Source organism: Carcharhinus amblyrhynchos, chromosome 9 (assembly GCF_965287045.1).
Source record: "Carcharhinus amblyrhynchos chromosome 9, sCarAmb.v2.hapA, whole genome shotgun sequence".
Taxonomy (NCBI): Eukaryota; Metazoa; Chordata; class Chondrichthyes; order Carcharhiniformes; family Carcharhinidae; genus Carcharhinus; species Carcharhinus amblyrhynchos.
The window spans coordinates 15,664,312-15,679,968 of record NC_137332.1 but is presented as its reverse complement, the minus strand read 5'-3'; the positions used below and the strand labels follow the sequence as shown (position 1 = coordinate 15,679,968).

The window sequence follows — 15,657 nt, the reverse complement described above, 5'->3', positions numbered from 1 at the left end:
TTGATATAGTTGGGAGTCAGTTCTTCACCATATCGGCGTCTGCACCTAAAACGGTTTCAATTTATGATGCTCTATAAAGCTGCAATGGGTGGATGTGATTTAAAAGAGTAATAGGCATAAAATCAAAATTCAGCATAAGAATGTGTGAATAAGGATTGGAGTATTATCATATATCTCATACATATGCCAATACTCAGCTAGCTGCTTATGTGAAGGTACACTGGATACCTCTTTCTTGGCTCCCTGAGATGAGGTTCTTAAAAGGGCACCAGCTGGGCAAAAGGATTCAATAATATCTTTGTTTTACAGTGAAAGCACTGATACAAATTTAATATTTGTCACTCCAGTATGTCATTGTTGCAAAATGCTACAGGGCTGTTCTGGTTTATCTTCCTGTATCAAGAAAATAGTTTCCTTTTTTATTCATTTGAAGGATGTGGGCTTCGCTGGCTAAGCCAACATTTATTGCCCATCACTAATTGCCTTTAAGAAGTTGGTGGTAAGTCGCCATCTTGAACCGCTGCAGTCTATGTGGTGTAGGTACGTTTGCAGTGCTTTTAGGGAGGAAGTTCAAAGATTTTGACTCAATGACAGTAAAGGAATAATGATATATTTCCAAGTCAGGATAATAAGTGGCTTGGAGTGGACCTTTTCAAGATGTTCCCATGTATCTGCTGCCCTTACCCTCCCAGGTGGTAGTAGTCGTGCATTTGGAAGGCATTGTCTAAGGAGCCACACCTAACCGTATGATGGAAAGACGGTCACTGATGAAGCAGCTGAAGATGGTTGGGCCTAGGGTTTAGGAGGTGGTGACTTAATGCTACTGTCGCAGGACAAGTGATCCAGAGACTTTGGGGAATGTCTGGGGACTTGGGTTCAAATCTAAATGGGGGAATTTGAATTCACTAAAAAGTCTGGAATTAAGAAACTAATGATGAGCATGAAACAATTTGTTGTATAAAGACAAGCCTGTTTAAATACTAACCTTAAGCTAGTCAGCAATTAGGTTGCAGGGATGAAATCTCGATCAGGCTAGCCCATCGTATTGGGGGGTATGCTGACACCTGCGGTCGTGGTTTTCCTATGCTAGGCTAGAGTAAAAGATCAGGGTAGCCAGTGGAGGTAAAACCAAGGCTTTACCTGATGCAATTTTTAAAAGCCGTCTTGGCCTTTTGGCTGAGATGAAGCGTAAAATCAAGTCCAAGAGGAGGGGTACAATGCCTCATCTGATGCCAGCTTGGATATTGTTTGATGGGATGCTGGGTCTTGTCTTGCCAGCTTTGATCTTGTTTGTTCCTGTGGGGACCATTGGTCATAGAATCTCTACAGTGCAGAAGGAGGCAATTATGCCCATTGAAACTGCGCCGACAGCAATCCCACCCAGGCCCTATCCCCATTACTCCATAAATTTATCCTGCAAACTTGCCTGACATTAAAGGACAATTTAGCATAGCCAGTCAAACTAAGTTACGCATTTTTGGACTGTGGGAAGAAAATGGAGCACTCAGAAGAAACCCACGCAGTCACAGGGAGAATGTGCAAACTCCATACGGACAGTCACCCAAAGCTGGTATTGAATCCAGATCCCTGGTGCTGTGAGGCAATCTGCTTGTGACACTGACAAATAAACTTAAAACTTAAACTTAAACTGTGCCGCCCCATGATTGGACTTAATTTGAATTGGTATTTCTGATTAGAAATGAAGTACCGAAAGGTACCAAAAAAAGCTAGATTAATATGGATGCCACCTGCTGGTAGTGAAATTGATAAATGCTGGCTGGAAATTTTAAGTGAAACTGATGAAATTGGTGATAAGCATTTGCATGTTACTAATCAGCACTTTGAATGCAAAGTCATTTTATATGTAAAAATATCTCCCCGGCATCCACTGTTATATTTATGTGAATACATTTGAAAGGTTCTTGTAGAAATGTGCAATTTGCAATGTTATAATTGGAAACAGTGAAGAGCTTATAATTATGTATTTATTTCAAATTTTCACGATTCGTGTGTTGTTTTATTAGGAAAATCAATTGTATTCAGAAAAAGAGTGGTTCCAGTAAAACTTGTCACACTTTTGAAATGTTGGTCAGCGGACTTTCCCTTTTAAGAAACTGCTACTCACACTTAGTCATGATGTAACAACACATCAGGGATTCAGACCGTGTTTTTTTGTTTTCACTGGTCAGACATATGTTTTAGATTAGCTCTGTGGCAGATGTGGGTTAGTGCAGATTTGGAGAAAATAAAGTACGATAGCTCACAATGTTTTTTTTTACAATTTTTGTTTGTTTTGATGTGCATGGTGATTTTTTTGTTTTCATTTTGCAGTGTTTCGTACTGATTAAACCAAACTTTTGACTCTGTTTTTCAGCTGAACAATAGGACTTTCAAAATTGTCCTTAATAGTAGTAAATAGTTTGTAGATGAAGGAATGATTCAGAGAATGCGTAGTAATTTAGATATCGTATGTTTGGCACCAACATTGAAAAATAGAAGAGTAGAAACTTAACTCAATAGGCATTGGAGGTAAATCTTAATTAATTCAATGCATGATCTGTATCTATCTGTCCATCTATTTATCTAAAGCAATTATTTTTGGCCACTAAATATCATAGTTTATCATCAGTTAATAAAAGCAAGTGGGAACAGTTTTTTAAAAAAATACTTAACCAATGAGACATGCATAATAAGGTTTCAATAATTAATAACTTGAAATAACATGGGTGAAGCATCTGCCATTATTTGGTAACGAAATTGCAATTCTGTATGCAAAATGTGCATTTCAAATTCATAATTTGCATTATTTGAAGATGCTTCATTGCTTTGTAAGCATGAAGCAATTAAAATAATTTTGTAATTCGAGAGCCAGAGAAATCTTTTGGAAAGAAAAAGTAGTAACCAGCTTCAAGCTTGCATAGTCATTATTATATTCATGCAGAAATTTAAGTAGGAAATACCTCAAAATATTCCTTTCTCTCTGGGCCAACTAGTTAATTCTGTCTCCCTTGGGCAACCAATTTTCTTCATTTCATTGCCACAGTGCTTCAGTTGAAAATTAATATTTTTCACCAGTGAAACTTTAAACATTAGAAGTGGCATTTTAATTGGGAGAAGTCTTTTCTTATTTGCTTCTTAGAATTAGATATTGAACGAACAATACGGTTGGACTTGTGACAAAATACTGATGAATAATTTTTGTAACAGTAGAACTAAGATTTAGTTTCGAAGAACAAATACTGAATTGTTGAGGTTATAGTTCTGGATTGTTTTTGATATGTTTAATTTCTTTGTTAGCACTCATTTGATGGGGTGAATTACAAGTAATATAGATTTTTAAGCTTTGTTTGTTTGAAACTTAGTATAGGGAACTGCTGTAATCTGTTCTCCAAAGCAAATAAATCACAAAATTCTAGGTTAACAATATGGCTAAGTTTTTTTTTACCTCATTTAGTTTGTTTTATTGGGATGATTCTGACCAACATTCTAGCAATTCCTAATGGTGTTCATTTTCAAATGTGCACCTTGTTAAAATATTTCTATATTTTTCCTCTTTCCTGTCAAGAAGGTGTTGATTTTTGCAAGGGTAAAGTTCTGTGGGCAAGTCATTCTGCTGGTAGGCATCTATTCTGGATAATCAGCTTGGCATGGTGGGCGGCTGAGGCAAATCTTGTTTTCATCCGATGTTGCATATGTGTGCAAATTGCAGTGCGAGTCACTGGTTAGTGATCTAGGAGTGAGAACTTGAGACCAACTAAATGTTGAATTTGGGCTTCTTTGATCTGTGTGGCTTTCTGACTCATTGTTCAATTTTTTTCTTGGTTTTAATTTGACAATCATGTCAAATGTATGTTTCATATATTTTATTCAGCTCGTACAAGCCCTGATTTGGTGTAAAATAAACTTGAGCTCTGCTATGTTGGTAGAACTCAGTTTTCTTGATTGGAGTCTTGTTCCAGGACTTGCATTTATAAACTAGGCTAACACCTTCATGCAGTTCTTATGAGACATGCTGCCCTTAAGTGGGGAGCTTGTAGCATTGTGGTATTGCCACAGGACTAGTAATCAAGAGACCCAGGATAATGTTGTGGGGACCTGAATTGAATCCCACCACAGCAGATAGTGAAATTTGAAACCTAATGATAGCTGTGAAATGATCATTGTAAAAATCCATCTGGTGCAGTACTGCCGTTTAGGGAAGGAAATCTGCTCCAGGGCAGGAGTTTCCAGTCCTGCCCACCCCTAGGTCGGAAATTCCCACTCAAAGTCAACAAACCTGGGGTGGCACGATAGCACAGTGGTTAGTACTGCTGCTTCACAGCACCAGGGATCCAGGTTCGATTTCTGGCATGGGTCACTGTCTTGTGGAGTTTGCATGTTTTCCCCGTATCTACGTGGGTTTCCTCTGGGTGCTCCAGTTTCCTCCCATCTCTGAAAGACGTGCTGGTTAGATGCATTGACCCAAACAGGCGCTGGACTGTGGCGACTCGGGGAATTTCACAGTAACTTCATTGCAGCGTTAATGTAAGCCTTACTTGTGACTAATGAATAAACTTTACTTTTAACTTTAATCCTTTTAATAGTCCGTCATATTGCCCATCTCGCCTGCGACAGTTCCCATGGTAGGTGAGACCAGATAATTTACTCCCAGCTTTGTGACTGGAGATTCACAGCAATGTGATTGACACTGAGTTCAAGGGATGGGCAATAAATGGTGGCTGAGCGAGTGATGTCCACATCCCATGAATAAAAAAAAGATGTGTGGCTGTTTCTGCCTGTTCTGGTTGATCAAGTAGATGTAAAAAATCCAATACTACTTGGAAAAAGAGCAGTAAATTCTCTTGGTGTGCAGGGAAACATTCCATTCTCAATGAGCAGTACCAAAAACAAATTAACTCTGGAACTGAGCTTTGCTCAATTTGGCTGCAGTGACTATACTTCAAAAAGTTGTTCATTGGATTGCAGTATTGTGATAGATTTGATAATCTGCTGCAGGTTCACCAGCAATGGAGGGTGCAAACAACTGGAAAACCCACTGACAGTGGTGGGACTGGAATATCCCACTGCTGGCCAATTGTCAGCGGCCGGGGGCGGGGGGGTGGTGGTGGTGGTGGGGGGGGGGGGGGGGGGGGGAGGGTGTTGGGGGGGTGGCGGGGGAATGCGGAAAATCCCATCTATCAAATTGACATAAGATGAACTAATCTAAATGAAAAATAACCAAGTATTTGCATCAAGCAGGGATAGAGGATGGGGATGATTGAATCCCATGAAAAAGGAGAGGCGGTTCAGAAGCGATTGGGAGGCTGAGGGTGGAAGAGAATGGGGTGAGGTAGAGGTAAAACTACAATTTCCTTTTATTTAGCACACTTAACATAGTATAACATTTTAAAGCGAAAAATCAGGAGAGGATTCAGACAAAAATTGATGGTAGGTCAAAGAAGTAGATACTATAACAGGTGACAAAAAGCCTGGTCATAGAGGTAGATAGGTAGGTATAGTGAGGAAGACAAATGAAGGGAGAAGATAAAGGGAGGGGAGAAAAGGCAAGTGAATATGAGAAAGACGATTGCCGGAATTTTAATGCCTCGCTCAACCTAAGATTTGTAAGATCCCACTTGAAGCCGATGGAGATCACCATTCTGCGAGCCTCATCCGCCCCGATTCTGGGGTGGGCATGCCTGTAAAATTCCGGCCGATGTGTTAGAGCTTGTATATAATTTTGCTTTCTGAAGGGGAGCTTTGGGGTTTTTTCTATGTATGTGTTCATTACTGGGGGCATAACCTAGGGATGGAAGTCAGATAATTCTTCCTATGGGGAATGTAGAATTGAGGCACAATTTAAAGATAAGTGGTCTCCTATTTAAGATGGTGACGCGCAATAATTTTTCCTAAAAAGTTCGTTAATCTTTGGAATTCTCTTCTTTAACAGAAAGGCTAAGTCAGACAGATTTATGTTTGAAAAGGGAGTTGTGGGTTATGGAGGATAGAAAAGAAAGTGTTGTACAGGCCACAATCAAATCAGCTATAATATTATTGAATGGCAGAACACACTTGATAGGCCAAATAGACTACTGCTTCTCTTATGAACTTATAATAGTCATAATACATTAGTTCAGTGGTGGAAAAGGGATCTCTGCTTATTGGTGAGGGAGGAGTGGAGGAACGTAGATGCTTCTGTAAAACCTCTTCAAGGCGTTCATGCTGAATGGGTGAGAATAGTGGGGGGTATGGTGGGCTGGTGGGGGAGGTGGTGAGCGTGGGGGAGTGGATGGGCAGTGCATTAAATTTCCAAACTTGCACATCGTCATTGGGATGAAAGGTGGGGGCTGGCTTCCAGGCCTCTCTCTTTGATGGATTCGAGGTTGCAGTGTGTAGTGGGGGGAGATGGGTGGTATGAGAAGATTGATGCATGTGTGTTGGTGGCCATATGTCTAGAGATCTTGATTTGAGATGGCTGTGATTCACACTTGGCTATTTCTGCCCAATGAAGAACTTTGTTTACCGTTTAACGTTTCTGACTATTTGACGTGGGATCGGGGATTGATGGTGATCCTGTGTTGGGTGGTATGGAATCAAATCTTCTATTTCAGTTCTCTAAGGAAGTGGTTCACTATAATCCTGCACTCTTACTCAGTGTGGAGATATTGGATTAAACTGTCCTGAAGCTATTAGGAGTTTAGAATTCTTTCTTTCAGAAACCCATACTATCATACAGTAATCTGTTCTCCATCTTATTAAATAATATTTTTCTTTCTGTTAACTACTATCTGTAAAAGCATGTTTGACATGAGTTCTTATGAAATATCTTTGAAGCTTTTGGTCTCCTTTCTTTTACTTTTCATTCTGGTTTTTGGGTCGGAGTTAATGTAAAAAATATATTATTAGCTAGTTGAATGCATTCTGTTTTGTTACTAATGTTATCCACATTTGAAGGTCTTGGGAGTATACAGTCTATGGTTCCAGCATTCTAGAAATGAAAGAAAAGTGTAATGTTTGAAATTGTTGGAAGGGAAATATTTAGAAAATTACTAAATATTTGTATTATTATGGCTTATTCTAAATTTATTTATGAAATACCTGATTTCAGGGTGAAATTGGAACTTATACTTTCTAATTTCATTGGCCTCTGATTTTCAGAGACATGACACTCCATTAGTGAGCAGCAAAGCATTTTAGTCAGACGATATAATAGTTTTAATTATCTTAACTATCTGTTACATTGGAATGTTGAAGGATTCATGTCCATAGGGTCTTTGATTGATCCTTTTAAAATGCTGCCCAATCTTATAAATTTTTATGCATGATGTATACATGCTGTGTTTATCCCAGAACAAGGCCTGAGTAGCACTTGTTGTTGTATACAGCCACATTCTACTCATAAAGTGGAGCTAATCATTTACATTTTATTCTCTACATTTTCCTTTTTAGATTTGTGAAGGAAGGAAGATCACAAGTCACAATCATTAAGTCTTGCTGAGACATACAGTTACTGTGGCTGAAATCTTACCATCTGTAGTCGGCGTCTTTGGCTGTACTGGAAGATAAAAGCGATCTGCAGTAATTGTCAAGCACAGTACACGCTACTGCATTGTATCCTAAAGATGACTTCAAATGGAATTCAAACAACATTGCTCATCATGTTGCTCTGCAGAGTATCTGCAGGTGAGTGCATTGTGGCAGATGTTTTGAAAACTGTTTTAAAACCTAGTTTTCGCTATTGCATTTTAAGATTCAGCACAGGATCTATTGTTCCTGCATAACCTCAAAGGTGTGAACGTCTTCCTCCCTTAGACCTTTCTTCCTCCCACAGTCTGTAGGTTTTAAAAACCTTATCTTGGTGTCACTACTTCCAGATAGACCTATAGAAATTTCCAGCACACAAGGAGGCATTTGGCCCATCTTGCCTATGTCTGCTTTCTTCCAGAACAATGCAGAGCTATCCTACTCTCATTTTCTCACTATGGCCTTGTATGCTCCTTCCTCTTCTTCAAATATTTATTATGTTTTCTTTAAAGCTGACTAGTTTGTCAAATGGATCAGTTTTAAAAACTTGCTGTTTGATACATCTGTATGCTGTATTCTAGGGGTACTTCAAAATTCAAATTGTTAATTTATCATTGCTGACTAATGGATGCACTTGTCATGTTGTTATTGTCACACGTATTAATATACAGTAAATATAGGAAAGTATTGCTTCTTGCGCACTATACAAAAGGTATTGTACATAGAGAAAGAAACGAGAGTGCAAGATTTAGTGTTACAGTCATAGGGTGTAGCGAAAGATCAACTTAATGTGAGGTAGGTCCTTTCAAACGTCTGATGGCAGCAGGGACGAAGCTGTTTTTGAGTGAGTTGGAACAAGGCTACAGAATGTAATGAATATTGGAAATGAATGAAATTTTAGAATTTCACTGACAGTTGAAAGAAAAGAACGGCATAAGCTAAGGAAAATACTAACTGAAGGCACTGAACAAGTGGAAGTGATGAAATAGAAAAGACGATTGAAAAGAAAGTACCAAGGAAAAAGAATTGACTTAAAAGAAAACAACAGATTAAAACAAACAGTGAAATATGAAAGAGATGAAAAGGGAAAAACAGAGAACAAATATGTTTAGAATTAAACTTTTTGAAGACAATGGGTCAATTTTCATGGAGTCAGTAAGAGTCCATGTATCTTTAAAAAAGATGCAGGTGTGGAATTCTTAACCTCATTTCTGATAGATCCACTTTTCTGACAGTCAGTGAAAGGGGAGGAGATGTGATTCATCGAGGCAGGAAACCTGAATTCAGTTAGGTCATTCGAACACACACCTCACTTTTGGTGGTCCTTTACCTACTCTGTGGGTATTGCAAATTGATGGAGTAGATGTAAAGGCTCCTCAAAGGTGACTTAAACTTAAAAAAAGGCTGCAGCTGTCAGAGTTTTAAAAATATTCTGCTTGACTGCTTTGATTGACAGGTATAGGTTAGGAAATTAGTAGCTTTAGGTCTTATAGTTTCAATACTTTGCTGACATTTCCCCAGTGCTTATAATTGTATCGTTATGAATGCTTGGCTATGTTTCAGGAACTACAGTTATCTCAGCAAGCATTTCTGAGTTCACAGTTTGATTGACTGCTTAAATAGATTCTTAAAGGATTAGCTGTCTTTGATGTGGCTACTGAATAGAAGTGTGTTTTTGTAAGAGATAAGCCATTTGAAATTTAAAAACTTTGAATGGATTTCATGAATGGTATGTTTTATTTCCTATCAGATGTGTAGGAGTAAGAGCTGTATTAGATTCTTAGAAGTTCATTTTTTCTCATTTCCAAATGGCTTCAGGGGTTTGTGATAGTTAACACTGGATGAGTGGCTATGGAGGTGGCATGGAAGGTATGAGGGATGGGGGGAGGTGAGGTGTAGATGGAGAACATCATTTGACATAGATAATATGAGGAACCAAGGCGGATGAGGGCATGGATTGGCATTGAGTTGATATGGATGGTATGAGGGACCATGGGGGTGTGTATGATGTGGGGCATGAGTTAACATTGAGTTGACGTATAGGTGCTATGGCTAAGGAGGCATGAGGAACAGAGGGCTACCAACTTCTGAAAGACCCAGAGAACTGAGGGGGGCAATCTAACAAGCTCGTTTTGACTCCTACCAGTCCCCATGGCTGCCTACGCTCTGAATTTCTATCCTGCATCCACCCCTCGAGCAGGGTACTTTTACTGAGTTGCTTTAGGTGGTTCAGGAAATTTCTCAATTTCTACCCACTTCTGCAGCCAAAATCTGGCCCATTGTCACAGGGCCCCTTTCTTTTTAAAATGGTAGATATTTAAGTGAAGTAGTGTATTTGTTTCTGTTCCAAGCACTGAGCTTACAAACTTTTAGCCACAATTAAATGGTACGTGTTCAAAGCCTTTTGCATATTCTAGGCATTTTTTTGTGAGTTTGCAAGTTTGCAATTTTTCTTCTCAACTTTAAAATGCACAATCACAAAAATATCTGTAACAAACATTGTGTGGTTTTCTTTTTTCCCTTTCCAGAACCAGTCAATTTTTTTTTTAAAAGGTTACTGTGTGGGTGATCCCACCCAACTTCTGCCCCATCATTTCCAACCACGTGGGCATATTTGTCGATTGTTGCTTGCGATTATTTTCATTGTAATAACCATAACATATATAATTCACTTGCTTGTATCATTTTCATTATGGGTACTGTGTTTAGAACCTAGCTCCATCATAAGTTGATCTGGATATTTTTGTGGATGAATTGGTGCATTGAGTCTTAAGTTACAAGTTAATAGAGCCTGCTGAAGTGCTGACTTTTATTTATTTTAGTAATTCCTCTCACCCACTTCTTTCCACTGCAGTCACAAGGCACCTTGGTACTGTCCTGGCCCAGATGCCAAAATAATCAAACACATTTACAGATGTTAGCAGAGATTTGGATTTGAATTCTAGTGTCTACTCTATGGCATAGAGCATATTAAATGTGTTATGCTACTGTGCAGCTCCTTGCTTGTGGTTTTAAGTAGGCCAGTTCCTGATTGCAGTCATAGTGCCACATTGATGATAAAAATCATGCAGTCAAAAAAAAACAGCTTAAGACTAGAGCTGGGTTTTTGTATCTGGACCAACACATCAAATGAATCGAATTGGTCCTAAACCGGTTTTGCCTAAATTACAGAAAAATGAAGTTGGAATGAGAGTACCAAAACCAGGATTTTAAACTTGGGGAAATTGGGCATCAAAAAGGAGAAACAGAGAACAAATTAGTTTAGAATGCCACTTCCAGGTTTAGAGGGTGATCATTGAGTGAGATTTAGAGGGAATTTTGCTGTCCTGTCCACCACGATAACTGTAGTGGCTGGGGGAGGACCACGCACAGGGTGGCACAGTGACACTGTGGTTAGCACTAGTGCCAGGGAACCCGGGTTTGATTCCCGGCTTGGATCACTGTTTGTATGGAGTTTGCACATTCTCCCCATGTCAGCATGGGTTTCCTCTGGGCGCTCCGGTTTCCCCCCACATTCCAAAGATGTGTGGCTTAGGTAGATTGGCCATGCTAAATTGCCCCTTAGTGTCAGGGAGATTAGCTTGGTTAAATGCATGGGATTATGAGGATAGCACCTGGGTGGGATTGTGGTTGGTGTAGACTTGATGGGCTGAATGGCCTCCTTCTGCACTGTCGGATTCTTTGATGCAAAGGTCCATTGACCTTGGGCAGGGTTTACTGGTCTTGGGGCAAATGTGGCCAGAAAATCAAGCCATTAGGATGGGAACAGATAATGAGGTCCTGTTTTGGATAAGATAGACTTTATGATAGGTAAAGAATGAGCAACCATTAAGGAGAGAACAAACTTGTAGTTGACATGGGGGTTTCACTAGAAGAGGTGGGAAAGTAGTATGGCTTGAAAATTAGCAACAAAAACATACATTTTTTGGTGATGGAGATCATATTGGATCTCAAGCTCAGCTCGAAGTTAAATAGGATGACAAGGAGGAAAATGATCTGGCTGAGCTTAAGAATGGCCGAGGCATAGAATAAATCAGTGGTAAGGGAGCAGAGTTTGCAGCAGCTGCAGAAGACAATGATGATGGCTGTGACCCTTGTTGAAAATGCGCTGACTGTGGTGGCTTTGAAGAAGGGAATAAATTTGCATGAACAGAACGAATAATTGATAATGCCAGCTAGCATGGGGCCCAGGAAGGGTCCATGTCATAATTGTAAGAATACTGCTTTGATTTGTATGCTAATGAAAAGTTATATTTGCCACTGTTGTAAATACTGTAAAATGTTAAGCAGTGAATGCTGAATTTGTTTCAGATGCATCTGTGGTTTTCAGCATTGATGCAGGCAGTTGAATAAAACGGCAGTGCTCAGAGATTGGATAATAAGGATGAGAGTGAGGTACTTTATGAAAAGATTGGATGAGGGGCATAGGATGGGGCCAAAAGAAAGCAAATTTTTCAAAATGAACAAAGTTCTTTAAAAAGAAAGCAAATTCTTCAAAATGGCTGAATATATCAAAATTTGGGTAGTAGGATTCTGAGCTCAGGCTTTGCCCCTCAATATAAATGCATTTTGCATGTAAAAGTAAACCAGTGATTTTTACACCCAGATTAAAGTGCTAATGTTTAGTTTCAGATAAAACATGCATGGTACTATAGAACCATAGAATTCAGTGCAGAAAGACACCATCTGGCCCATTGGTCTGCACTGACTCACCAAAAGAGCATCCCACCCAGGCTCTCCATTCCGTCCTATCCAGAGTACCGTGCATTTCAAATGACCAATCCACATAACCTGTACATCTTTAAATAAAAAAAAGCATAAATTACAAGAGGGAAACGAGTTCTATTTGACAGTTAAGCCTTGGTATTCCTCAGTTGAGTTTAAGGTCTGATTTTGAAATTATTCCCACGGAGTTCAAAACATTGATTCAAGTTGGGGATTGTTAGAAAATAGTTAACTTGCAACATCTGTTTAAAATAAAATGCTCTGCCACAATCATTACACTGTTGATGAGGTTCTTCATATCTCGTTCATCAATAACGTGCTAAGTTTTCCAGTAGGATGACATCAGTGTCTATACCACTGTTTTTCAATCACTTGGGTTCCAGTTCCTTTTTAAGGTAGACTGAAAATCGGGCAATTTTTCTTTTAAACAGAATAGCATCCATGATTATAGTTGTTGCAGCTTTATAGAACCTTAGTTAGGCCACACTTGGAATATAGTGTTCAATTCTGGTTGCCACACTACCAGAAGGATGTTGAGGCTTTAGAGAGGGTATTTACCAGGATGGTGCCTGATACAAAGGAGAGGTTGGAGAAATTTGGTTTGTCCCCACTGAAACACTGGAGGTTGAGAGGCGACCTGATAGAAGTCTCCAAGATTATGAGGGGCGTGTACAAAGTAGACATTCAGAAGCTTTTTTCCAGAGTGGAAGAGTCAATTACCAGGGGGCATAGGTTTTAGGTGCGCGGGGCAATGTTTAAAGAAGATGTACGAGACAAGTTTTTTACACAGAGGGTGATGGGTGCCTGGAACTCACTGCCAGGGGAGGTAACGGAAGCGGATATGATGGTCACTTTTAAGGGGCACCTTGACAAATACATGAATAGGATGGGAATAGAGGAATATGGTTCCTGGAAGGGTAGAGGGTTTTAGTTCAGTCGGGTAGCATTGTTGGTGCAGGCATGGAGATCCGAAGGGCCTGTTACTGTGCTGTAATTTTCTTTGTTCTTTGTTTTGTTACAAATAATTAAAATGTTTATCACGTTGTGATAAAATTTGTCATCAGAAGGCTTTAGAAGAATTTGGCTTCGTTGAGTTCATCCTTCCCTCGTAGTTTTAGGAATGAAGTGTGACCATCTTCCAAATTTTAACCTTGCTTTTTAAAAGAATCAACAATGTTTGATTTATGTTTTTGACTGGAAATCTATATTGTTTGCAATGGAATTCAAAGAGAGAGTAAGGTTTGATGAGTGAGTTGCAAAATTCTGAAATTGCCTTTCATTTGCACTGGCCTCGTGTATTTTCGAAGTAAAAATGATCAATTCAGGTGAATTCTTTGATTTTTTTTGCCAGTTTAACTTCTTGCAAAGATCATTTACTAGTTTTAAAAGGTCTCTAAGCACACAAGCACTATTAAATTAGTTAAATTGAATGCTGAAAATGTTTTATATTTTCATTAATAATAATTAGAGGAAGCTGTCAGAGTCTGCAGTGTAGATGTCGGTGATCATAGAATCATAGAATCCCTATAGTGCAGAAGGAGGCCATTTGGCCCATCGAGTCTGCACCAACTCTCTGACAGAGTATTTTACCCAGGCCCACTCTATCCCCATAACCCCACACCTTTACCATGGCTAATCCATCCAACCTACACATCTTTTGACACAGAGGGACAATTTGGCATGGCTAATTCACCTAACCTGCACATCTTTGGCATGTGGGAGGAAACCCACACAGACACTAGACGAATGTGCAAACTCCACACAGAAGGTCTCAGCTACATTTTGGAAGAGTGCCATTTTTAGAGTCACTGCTTGTATTAACCATTCATGTAAGATGGATGTGATTCACTTGATACGAGTTTGTTTCCAGTGTTTTTATGTTTGTGTGATGAACTGCAGAATTGTAATAAAATGTGGAGGCAAAATGAAAGCAATGCTTTTCTACAGTTTAAAATACTGCCTGCGAGAAAATTGCGTTGAGGTATTTCTTTTTGTTCATGGGATGTGGGTGTCACTGGCAAGACTATATTTATTGTCCATCCCTAGTTAGCCGAGGTTTGATGTATTTGAGTGGCTTGTTAGGTTAAACTAAAATGCTAAAACAAATCCCATATAAAGAAAGAATTTATGTCTTGTTTTATTGTTGAAAGTGAAGTGCCTGTGAACACCATTACAGCGAGGGATAATGAATCGAAGAAGACTCGTAAGAGTGTTACATTGGGACACTTTAAAAAAATATATAGTGAGTTTGAGTTGTGCTTATCAAGTTAAGCGCATCAGGGCAATAGATATAGGCCGCATGTGGAGTAAGGTTCATAGTCTGTTGCTGTGGTAATACCCTTTATTCCAACTTTTGGAAGTAGAGCTTGAGTTCATGTGCTATGCTACCCAACTCTCTAAAATCTACAGCTAAAGAGAGGCAAACTTCTTGTATGCTTTGTTAATTTCTTGATTCACAGAGCTATATTTGAATTTTAATCCTACCTTTCATATTAGTGCAAATTCATGATTTTTAGAAACTGAAAATGACATGTGTCTCTTTGTGAGAATTGCAACCCTTACCTGCTTGCATTCTTAGTGTATTTCATAATCCCATTTCAGTCCTGTGATATCTTTTACTTTTGACTAATCTACAAATGCTGCCAGACTTGTTGAATATTCACAGTATTTTCTGTTTAACTTCTGGTTTCCAGTATCTGCAGTATATTTGTTTTTTTTTGTTGCTTTTGATCGGCTTTGTCATTTTTAAATCCAAAAAATTGAGTCAGGTGAAAGCAAGTTCTATGAACAAAACTACAACTTCCTTTACATTTCCTTGTAATTCCGACTTCTAATGTGAACCATTCTTTTTGTCTTATAGTTATCTTTTATTCACAGTAATGTGAGTTTATAGCTGTCATGAAAAGCAGTTTTTCAGCAGGAACAGAAGCAAGTCTAAGGGCTATCTCTTGCTGACTTTCAACATTCTTGAGAAGTTAAATAGATTGTTCTCACTGGTTGGTGAATTGCTGATGAGTGGGCAGATTTCCTTTAGCAGACAAAGTCGAAAGTTGCAAGAAATAATTTTACACAGATGGCTGTTGGAACGCAGAATGATTTGCCACAGTGACCATTGATGTAAAATTTGTCAGGTTATTTAGAAAGGAATTGGATTCATGTTTGAAAAAAAATCTAAAAGATGATAGAGCAATGAAATTGAAATCAAATAGTTTGCTCTAGTTGAAGAGCTAGTGCTAGCATAAATGCAATAGACCATTTATTAAAGTTTGAAATTAAGATATTTACTGTTCCCTTTTGATGATTCTTTTGTTCTGACTCAGGTTCAACGAAATCCTGACAGGTTATTTCTATAACAGCATTTTAAAGAGCGTTTTTAACATCTGGGACAATCCCTATTGTAAATGCTGTGATGATTTTGAAGGCTTCCAG

General features: G+C 38.8%; 1 protein-coding gene across 3 annotated transcripts in view; it reads left to right on the top strand.

The window, feature by feature from the left end:
• Nucleotides 1–15,657, top strand: part of tgfbr3 (transforming growth factor, beta receptor III) — a 172,570-nt gene that overhangs the window by 12,139 nt on the left and 144,774 nt on the right. For all 3 annotated transcript variants that reach the window (XM_080195203.1, XM_080195201.1, XM_080195202.1), the window contains exon 2: nt 7,429–7,662. In XM_080195203.1, coding sequence (XP_080051329.1) covers nt 7,602–7,662 — 61 coding nt within the window. In that variant the 5' untranslated portion in view covers nt 7,429–7,601. The remainder of the gene's footprint in view (nt 1–7,428; nt 7,663–15,657) is intronic.